The following is a 10,488-nucleotide window of genomic DNA, read 5'->3' as shown; positions in this document are numbered from 1 at the left end:
CTCCCTCATGGCAGAGTTAACAGTGCTGATCAGTCTTATCTCCAGCTGTGACTAGCAACCACAGCCTTCAGCCGCAGTGACATCGGGTTGCATTTCTCCAAAAGTTGACTCTGGCTCAATTTTCCAGCTGCAGTCCGGTGCGGCGACGCTGCGGCCAAAACGCCCACAGCCGAAATGTACTACCTTCATTCAATGAATTGGAGGACTGGCGTTTTTGCTGTGCTGCCTGATTTGGTCTGAATACGGCTTTAGCTTTATGGCACTTACTTGTGTTTTCTCCTGACTAGATCCCTGCTTGTGTTGTATCAGCTCTCAGATGTACGTCACTTTGGATAAAAGTGTCTGCTAAATGAAATTTTAAATTGTAATATACCACTCACACACACTAACCAAGAAGTAACATAGACTGTTGTGAAAAGTAAGGTTTTTAACCTGCTTTTAAAAGTGTTGAGTCTGGGGGTCTCTCTCAGGTCCTCAGGCGTTCCATCTTCTTGGGGCATAAATACAAAAGGCAGCCTCCTCTTCTGTAAAGTTAGTACAAGGGATGGTTAAAAGGCCTTTGCCTGTGGACCTGACAGTTCTTAGTGGGGTATATCTAATTAGCATGACTTTTATAAGGTCAGAATACACTCAGGCTCCTCTGAAGTACAACAGCTGCTTGTTAAGACAACCAGAATCCATCTTTGTGAAGAGTTCATCTTTAATTTGATGCAACTGAATGAATCAATACAACATGTGTAAACATCACAATCACTTTGTACAAACAAATCTAACAAACAATTACACAGAACAAAACCACTCATGTCAGATCTGTAAATGTCAGCCAGAGTAACAGATTTCCCCACATTGCTGAAATTTCAGTGGAGCTTTTTCACCCCCTGGTGGTAGCAGAATGTACGACAACTTATCATGCTGGTTGATAAAGGTGATTCCCTTCATTCTAGGAAAGGCAAGTTTATTTATACAGAACATTTCATACACAAAAAAATTCAAAGTGTTTTATAGAATGCAAAAACATATAAGAACAATAAAAACAAGAACAAGACTAAAAGTAAGAGAATAGTAAAATACATAAAATTAGATTTTAAAAAGGTAAAGGAGCATTAAAAAGGCAGCATGAAAGATTAAAAATTATAAACCACAGATTTAAGATGTAATTAAAAGCCATGGCAAACAGATGTGTCTTCACTTTAGATTTAAAAGTAGCCCACATTGTCTCTAGTCTGAGATCTTCAGATAGTTTGTTCCAGATGTGAGCAGCATATTAGCTAAAAGCAGCTTCACCGTGTTTATTGTTAACTTTAGAAACTACATGAAGACCAGAAACAGTTGAGCTGAGAGCTCAGGAAGCTTCATACTGTATAAGATGATCTGATGAACCATTCAGAGAGTAATGGACAAGCAGTAATACTTTAAAGTCAATTATTTGACAAACTGGCAACCACTGTAGTGATCTGTGAACTGGAGTAATATGCTCTGCTTTTTTTAGTCTTTGTGTTCAACCGGATCTGTCTGACTGCTTTCTTACAGAGACCTGAGAAAAGTCCATTACAGTTGTCCAGCCTGCTGCAGACAAAGGCTTTAACATGAAATCTCTGCTCCATCAGATGTTCTTTAGATGGTAAAATGCTGATTTTGTGACAGACTTAATGAAATTTAGATCTGAATCCAAGACAACTCCTACTCAAAAAGAAATCAGTTGTTATCCAGCTACGTTCTCCTCTGAAACACATGGAAACACATTTTGCTTTATAATTATAATGACAAGAGTCCACTGATTAACAGTTTTATGTGCAATTTAAATGCAAACGCTGTTGGCTGAACAGCTCTATTCAGAACAAGACTCTTACCTCTCTCGTCCTGATTGGACGTTGCTGTTACTTTGATAGAGTATTTATATTCATGTCTCTAGAATCAAGTGGTCTGTAAGTTGTGCTAACGATGGTCTTTTGACTGAAACGATCACTTTTTATCACATTTGTTCAATAGATTCTTTTGCATCTTAAGAGCCTCCTTTATATTTGGACTGTTTTCAGAAAAATTAAAGGAATAAGCAAACCTAGGGGAAGTTTGATTTCAGCTCTGCCCTTATATAAGTTTCTATATTACTCTGATATTTATGTCCAAAATAATTGAGCTGTACCTGGATGACTGTCAGAATGTGTCTTGGTTAAAGGTGATCTGTGTAGTCACAAACCTACCTTAAGTTTTTTATGTTGTCTTAATAGTTCTTACCTTTTTAGGATGTATTTATTTATATTGTTGCAGTAATATTTTCTATTTATGCTTTTTTTTTATACATAGACCTTAAAGGAGCTTGTCCTATAAATAATAGTTGACTTACTACAGCTCTTACAGACTGATTGAATATGTGGACTAAAGACTGCATAAGACTGTTTTTTTAACAATGTTTTAGTGTGAGGATATGGGAACAAAGTTAACAAAAATGAATATACAGTCCCTGATAGCAAATTTCCTTTGGTATGGATGTGGGCCAAATAAACACCAAAGATGTGGCCCACATTTGGAAGTGAATGACAGGCCATATCCAGCCCAAGGGTACAACAGCACCAAATATGAATAGTTGATATGGCTCATAGCTGGGCCTGATATGGAATATCTGTATGGCTGAGTTCTCTTAAGGCCTTATATGCAATCTGTTGCAGTGTCGCCCACCAGTGCCTAATTACATCTTTTAAATAAAAATCTGAAATCAAAGCCTTTATTAGTGATTATTATTAGTCTTTATTGGTGGTATGATTATGATCCTCACTGACTGGAGCTTTGACTTGATTTTTTCCTCCTTTATTTCAACATAAAATGACTCAGTTTTTACAGTTTTATTCAGAACGTTCTGGTTTATTTTGCAGTAATGCAATAGCTACTGCAGTTCAAGTTGAACACAGTGTGTTTGAAGCAGGTTTTATTTCACGTTGATGCTTTAATGTGAAACATTTTCTTCACAATGATCAATAAAGTTTTAATACTGTACTGGGATGATGAAAATAAACGCTTGATTTGTCATAAGAAAACTAAAAGGATCATATTCATCAAATGTAAACAACAGTATATCCACTTTTCAAATTCATCAATTCATACTGATCAACAAATTAACTCCATCAGCTGATCTGGTTCATTCATGTTCTTTGGGAGGTTGTTAATGTTTGTTTAAACCCGTCTGAATCTGAATGATATTCTCAATTTGACCTGTTTTCAAAGAAGTTTATTAAATGTGTGAGAAAATGATCAGAAAGCCATTAAATTATTCATTCATACTTTAATAACTCCCTGTTGTCAGTCAACTGGTTTTTAATCAATACATATTAACTGATATGATTTTAAGGAAGAGTTAGAGAAATACGGAGCCATAACCAAAACCTGACATGTCAACAAGTATTTTACAGCAAATGAGGAAACACAGTTTTAATTCACAGTATCGCTCCTCGTCCTGATAACCTTCCCTGTTCTTTCAAACACAACAAGCTCCACTCTGTGAACTGGGGAGTCATCTCAGATCTTAAGAACAGTTTGGCACCAGAAAGCAAACGTGACCAGTGTTTTTAAATGAGAAATGAGCTCCATTGTAGACAAATAAGGTTAAAACACACAGTATCTCTTAAAAAATTGCTCCTCTTCCTGGAATGAATCAGTGCTTGATAACTCCTCCCTCTTCTTCCTGCTCTCAAACACAACAAGCTCCACTCTGCGCTCATATTTCCTTGTTCCCTCCCCTTCAGATCTACAGTTTGACGATGGGTGTAACCAACATGTAATGTAGTACAAGAGCAGTCAGGCTGCATTCACTGCAGAAACACATGTTGTTCAGATCAGAGCTCAAACTTGTTTCACTTCTCAGGAAGTGAAACTCAGACAGTCGTTGCCACTGAGAGCTGAAATGGAGCAGAAAGGAGTTCAGCTGGACAGAGAAACCTTCTCTTGTTCGATCTGTCTGGATCTACTGAAGGATCCGGTGACTATTCCCTGTGGACACAGCTACTGCATGAAATGTATTAAAGGCTTCTGGGATGAAGAAGATCAGAGGAAGATCTACAGCTGCCCTCAGTGCAGACAGACCTTCACACCGAGGCCTGTCCTGGTGAAAAACACCATGTTAGCAGCTTTAGTGGAGCAGCTGAAGAAGACTGGACTCCAAGCTGCTCCTGCTGATCACTGCTATGCTGGACCTGAAGATGTGGCCTGTGATGTCTGCACTGGGAGGAAGCTGAAAGCCCTCAAGTCCTGTCTGACTTGTCTGATCTCTTACTGTGAGAAACACCTCCAGCCTCATTATGATGCACCTCTATTAAAGAAACACAAGCTGGTCGACCCCTCGGAGAAGCTCCAGGAGAACATCTGCTCTCGTCATGATGAGGTGATGAAGATGTTCTGCCGTACTGATCAGCTCTGTATCTGTTATCTCTGCTCTGTGGATGAACATAAAGGCCACGACACAGTCTCAGCTGCAGCAGAAAGGACTGAGAGGCAGAGAGAGCTCGAGGTGAGTCGACAAAACATCCAGCAGAGAATCCAGGACAGAGAGAAAGATGTGAAGCTGCTTCAACAGGAGGTGGAGGCCGTCAATCGCTCTGCTGATAAAGCAGTGGAGGACAGTGAGAAGATCTTCACTGAGCTGATCCGTCTCATCCAGAAAAGAAGCTCTGATGTGAAGCAGCAGATCAGATCCCAGCAGGAAACTGAAGTGAGTCGAGTCAAAGAGCTTCAGGAGAAGCTGGAGCAGGAGATCACTGAGCTGAAGAGGAAAGATGCTGAACTGAAGCAGCTCTCACACACAGAGGATAACAACCAGTTTCTACACAACTACCACTCACTGTCACAACTCAGTGCATCTACAGACTCATCCAGCATCAATATCCGTCCTCTGAGATACTTTGAGGATGTGACAGCAGCTGTGTCAGAGCTCAGAGATCAACTACAGGACATCCTGAGGGAGAAATGGACAAACATCTCACTGACAGGGACTGAAGTGGACGTTTTACTGTCACAACCAGAACCCAAGACCAGAACTGAGTTCTTAAAATATTCACGTGAAATCACTCTGGATCCAAACACAGCATACACAGGGCTGTTATTATCTGAGGGGAACAGAAAAGCAGAACTAATGAGACAACAACAGTCTTATTCTAGTCACCCAGACAGATTCACTTATTGGCGTCAGGTCCTGAGTAGAGAGAGTCTGACTGGACGTTGTTACTGGGAGGTGGAGTGGAGAGGTGAAGGAGTTCGTGTAGCAGTCGCATACAAGAATATCAGCAGAGCAGGAGACTCGGACGAATGTAGATTTGGACGCAACTACAAATCTTGGGCTTTACAGTGTGACACTAACAGTTATGAATTTTGGTTCAACAATATCTCAACTCCCGTCTCAGGTCCTGGTTCCTCCAGAGTAGGAGTTTACCTGGATCACAGAGCAGGTATTCTGTCCTTCTACAGAGTCTCTAAAACCATGACTCTCCTCCACAGAGTCCAGACCACATTCACTCAGCCTCTCTATGCTGGACTTCATCTTTGTTATTCTTATGGAGTCACAGCTGAGTTCTGTAAACTCAAATAGACAGAAGTCATTTCAGACTTCATGTGTCAGATTCTGTTGTAATTCTTCATTTTTTTGTCTCCATTGTTTCTGAGAGCTCGTTGCTGTGGTGTTTCTGAACTGCACAGAGATCAGCTGTCAATCAAACTGGGATTATCAACATTTTTTAGTTTTTTTCTTGTTCTGTTGATGTTTTCAGTTTCTTTAAAATTCACTGTTTCCTGTGTGTTTTTATCCATGGAGGCTATCGCTGCTCATGATGACGTCTTTTACCTTCACTGACGTTTCTTCAGATGAAAATATAAACTTCTCTTTGTTCTAAATGTTAGTTTCATGTTTGTATTGATGTGTTTGTGTGCTGTTGTTTCTTAAACAGAGAAAACAGCAGAACTTCCTTCATCATAGATATTTTGTTCTCATCACCTTGTAAATTCATATAGAAATGTACAATCAAACTGTAATTATCATGATAATAATCATTTATTATGTTCTTGTACATTCTGGGTTAAACTAACTGATTGTGTGGATGAAGTGAATCTGATCATGAAATCATTGAACAAGAGTCATTTAACAGACTTTACTGATTGGATGTGTGAACAATCTGAAGCTTTATATAATCAATAAAGATGTTTTTTCAACAGTGAGCAAAGTATTTTCTTCTGTCTTCATCTCAGGATCTCATTCAAAGCTTCTGGAGAAAATGTGAAACTAAAATGAGAGTTTATTTGAGGCAGTTTTCCTCCTGAAACACCACAAAGTCCAGAGTTCATGTTCAGAGCAGACAAATGTTTGTCAGTCAGTCTCTGTACTTTCAGCTTTCTTCACTAAAGCAGCTTTGTCACAGAGAAAAGAGCAGAGTTTTCTATCACTTGTTGCTTTTAACAAACAAGATTTTCTTTGTGCATTTAGTTGATAAAGTCTTTGTTATACAGGCCTAAAAAATTGGAAAATAGTAAGAATTCATTTGATCGAGTTTGGGTGGGAAGAAGTTTTGTTGCGTCCTGACAAACATAAAACAACAGATATTGTGTCTTTGTGAACTTGAGGTCGTTTAAATTTATTTTCATGCAGATGAAAGTTGAGAATGAGGCTGTCATGTTGGTTCAGTGTTTAGTTCTGTCACCTCACAGAGAGACGGTCCTGCTGACAGGAACAGTTCGGACTTTTGTGAAAGGTAAAAGTAACTTTTACTCACAAACATACGAATAAAACTTTTTGTGAAACTTGTTTTGATTTTAAAATGCTGTTAAAGAGGTGTGTTCAGTTGGTTCAGAGTAGATCCTCGATGACTGCAGGACAGAAACTCTGTTCTCTGTCTGATTGGATGAAATATTGTTGGTCATGATCACCTCATCTACCAACTGTAGGATGTCTCAGAGAGGATTTTGTTCCAATTAAACCAATTTATTTTCATTTTATCCATATTTATATATTTATACATAATAAATATATCAGATTGTTGGTAATTATTCCCAGAGATTTGATGATTTAACACAAATAAAAATTATAAGGATGTTTTTAAAAGAATGTACAATGCAGCAGCTGTCGGGTCGATCCATATGTCTGATTGGCTAATCCTTCACGTGATCAGTCATGTGATCACTTGAGTAAAAGTGATTTTTTTACACGTTGCTGTCAGTAGGAGTACATCACTTGATAAAAGTGTCTTATTGTTCACACTCAGCCAGAAACTCTTTCACTCTGAAGTTTGTACTTGAGAGTTTTCTTAAGTGTCGTTCAGAGAAGTTTGATGAAGACGAGTTTGTAAAGTTTAAATCTAGACTTGATTCAAACTTCTTGTTACTAATTTTGTTCTGGGTGTAATCTCTCAATCCACAAATTGCTGCTGTGCTGAAGAGTTTTTGTAATTATATTAATTGGCAACAAAGAAATGCATCTAAAACAGTCATGATCAGTTTCCTGACAGCTGTGATTGATCTATTGAACCATCACAGGTAACGTTACTCCACCTTTTCTACTGCAGAAGTCATTCAGCAATCATTTTATTAAAACTCTGCACATATGAGATGCTGAATTCAGTTTAATCGTAATAAACATCAGAAGGAAACAACATGTTCACTCAAGTTTTAAACCATGAAGACGCCATAATAGATGTTTGGTGAAGATTAATGTTGTTTCAAAGTTTTCTCAGTTGTCACTCAACCACTGAAAGTTACAGTTTTTACTAAAACACTCATATTTGAGCAACAACAACAAATTAAACAAATGTAGGCTCTATCAAGTCCAGTCATAAAATAATTAACTTATAAACTGAACATATTATTTACATCTGGTCTCATGTATTTCTCTGCCAGTCACTCAGATTTCAAGAAGTCAGAGAAATCACAGCCTGTAGCATCAAATCTCACATTCACAAGTTCTGTTTACAACCTGAAAGCTGATGTGAATAATATTTGTAGACTGGAAACTCTTCTTTCCCATCTTCCCCATGTGACCTGAATGCAGCGTCAGTGTCACGGGATGTGACTTCTGTCAACAAACTGACACAGTGTGATATTACATATATTTAAATCTGTCTTTACTGATATTGTCTGAAGCTGTTAAAGGGTTAGGGTTAGGGTACCATTTGGATAAACAACCCCCACCATTGGTTATCATAACTCATGTCTAGAAGCGAATCACACACAGAGACTATGCCCCAGTGACATACATATACACACACACACTCAAATGGCATGGACCCCTGCCATTTGCAGTCAGCTCAAGAAGAACAGAGGACTGTAAAACCCATGAACTTACAAATGTAGTTTTAGATTTTGTCTAAGAACAATTAATATTGTATGTTAGTATGTGTGTATATTACAATATGTTATGTACTTTAGGTAGACTTTTATTCCACTGCCTTTAAGCCAAGAAATGTACCAGAAACATAATTCCATCATCCTTGATAACCCTAACATCATGTTTAGTTTGACTCTCAGAACACTAATGTTACTTTCAAAAAAGCAAAATTAGGAATCATGTAATTGTTAAATTGTAAATACTTTGATTAAAAGAAATTCCTCCTGTCCACAGACAAGCGGGTACAATTTGTACTGACTCTGCTCCCCCAGAACTCTGCAACCCCTGGATTTGGCCAGGATGCACCTTTTAAAACCGTGTCTTATCTGAGACTCTAAGCTGTTTTGTTTCTTTTTTGGCTGCTGCTTTTTGCTGGTTGCTGGTTCCTCTTGCTGTTGTCTTTGTCTTCTTGCTTTCTGCCATGCCGGTGGAAAGCTTGCATTTGGCTAGTCTTAAGATGTGACTTAGAACAACAGGAGGTGAAACCTCAGAATCTAGAGTCATGAGTTGAGGGTCAAGCCTTGGAGAGCATCAGAGCGTAAACCAGGAGCTCTCTCCCAATGGGAACTTTTCAAGTGCGGACTGGCCAACTCACTCATCATTATAAGATCCAGACTCCAGCTCCTCACCCCAGTAAATCGGACTCCATTCTCCACAAGAGGCCACCTCAGGGAGCAAACAAGTATTCGTACAAAACCTTCATCGACTTGCTTAAACCCTGGTGCTTTCATGATTTCTCATTTCAATTGGCAATTCTGAACTCAGTTGTGGTACCATTGATTTGACTCACTGCTTCTCAGGTAACAGTCATCTCATCCGTTTATCAGGTTTCCCTTTCCCTCTTGTCTCTTGTCTGTAAAATGTTGTAGTGTTTAGTACTTGTAGCTGTAGTATTAGTCATAAATGTGTATGTAACTAAAGTGAAGTTGTTGGTGTTTTCTTGTGCTTGCATCTCAGGCACTTAACCTTAAAAAACTTTATACCCTTGCAAAATCATAATTAGGATAATTCAAATTGACCTCTCTTGTGTGGCCAAAAAAGAGGACTATTTCCCTATTATTATACCTACCCTAATATGAGTCATGTCGCTGGACAAATAATTTCATGTTGAGTTGTGCACAATAATAATTCATGATTCCCCCATAAAATCATAAAGCTATTTGAGTGCACAAATTCCTACATAGTATACAACAACAAATCATATATAAGAACAACAGAAACAACAAAAGTACATAAAAACAATAAAAGAACACAAAAGTTACAGCATCAACAGATTATACAACAAACGGCCCAAAGACATCAACGTAAGGGACAACATCAATTCAAAACCATGTGCATTCACATTGCTCTATGTCAGTCAAGAGAGATTTAAATTGATTTAAAAGGGCTTAGTTTCTCTGATTTTACAAGCCTCTGCAGATTGTTCCACTTGTGTGGAGTATAGTATTTAAAAGCCAGTTTCCCAATCTCAGTACTAACATGGTGATTTTTGAGGACCAAATAGTCTTGGGACCTAGTGCAGTGTGACATTGATCTGCAGTTAAAAAGACATGAGATACCCAGGAATTTTTCCAATAAGTGCTTTGTAAATAAACAGAATGCAGTGCTTTTCTCTTCTCACCGCCAATGACTGTCACCGAACTTTCTCATAAGGAATACAATGATGCGTTCTGAAGCCATCCCCAGTTATGAACCTAAGGGCGGAATGAAAGATTGCATCGAGAGTGTTAAGAGTAGACAGGGGAGTGCATATAAATTATATCACCATAGTCCGTAACGGATAAAAAGGTTGACTGAACAATTTCTTTTCTGCAATTCTGGGTAATACATACCTTATTTCTATAAAAGAATGCCAGTTTTGCTTTTAAGGAATTAGTCAGTTCATTAATGTTTTTTGAAGCACAGCTTGTCATCAAGCCGGTCTTTCTCTCTTTCTATTGCTGTCCCATTAAGGGTAGTAATATTCATTTCAGTAGAACTACTTAGTCAGTTTTCTAGAAAACAGCATGCATTTTGTTTTATCAGAGTTTAAAAGTAATTTAAGATCAATTAAATGTTTAAGTTTTGAACCATCCGGTCAACAGAGGGCACTATTGTATAGAGAATAGCGTCATCTGCATACAGATGAATTGTAT

The 10,488-nt window shown here is 38.2% G+C and overlaps 1 protein-coding gene across 1 annotated transcript in view; it reads left to right on the top strand.

Annotated features, from left to right (window-relative positions):
* Window positions 1-3,509: 3,509 nt before the first annotated feature.
* The window catches only part of LOC137194785 (tripartite motif-containing protein 16-like), a 200,704-nt gene continuing 193,725 nt past the window's right edge, over window positions 3,510-10,488 (top strand). The window contains exon 1 of the mRNA XM_067606945.1: window positions 3,510-5,688. Coding sequence (XP_067463046.1) covers window positions 3,896-5,572 — 1,677 coding nt within the window. The 5' untranslated portion in view covers window positions 3,510-3,895 and the 3' untranslated portion in view covers window positions 5,573-5,688. The remainder of the gene's footprint in view (window positions 5,689-10,488) is intronic.

This window comes from Thunnus thynnus, chromosome 12, assembly GCF_963924715.1.
Source record: "Thunnus thynnus chromosome 12, fThuThy2.1, whole genome shotgun sequence".
Taxonomy (NCBI): Eukaryota; Metazoa; Chordata; class Actinopteri; order Scombriformes; family Scombridae; genus Thunnus; species Thunnus thynnus.
Note: the sequence above shows the minus strand (reverse complement) of the source record. Positions and strands in the feature narration are given on the sequence as shown.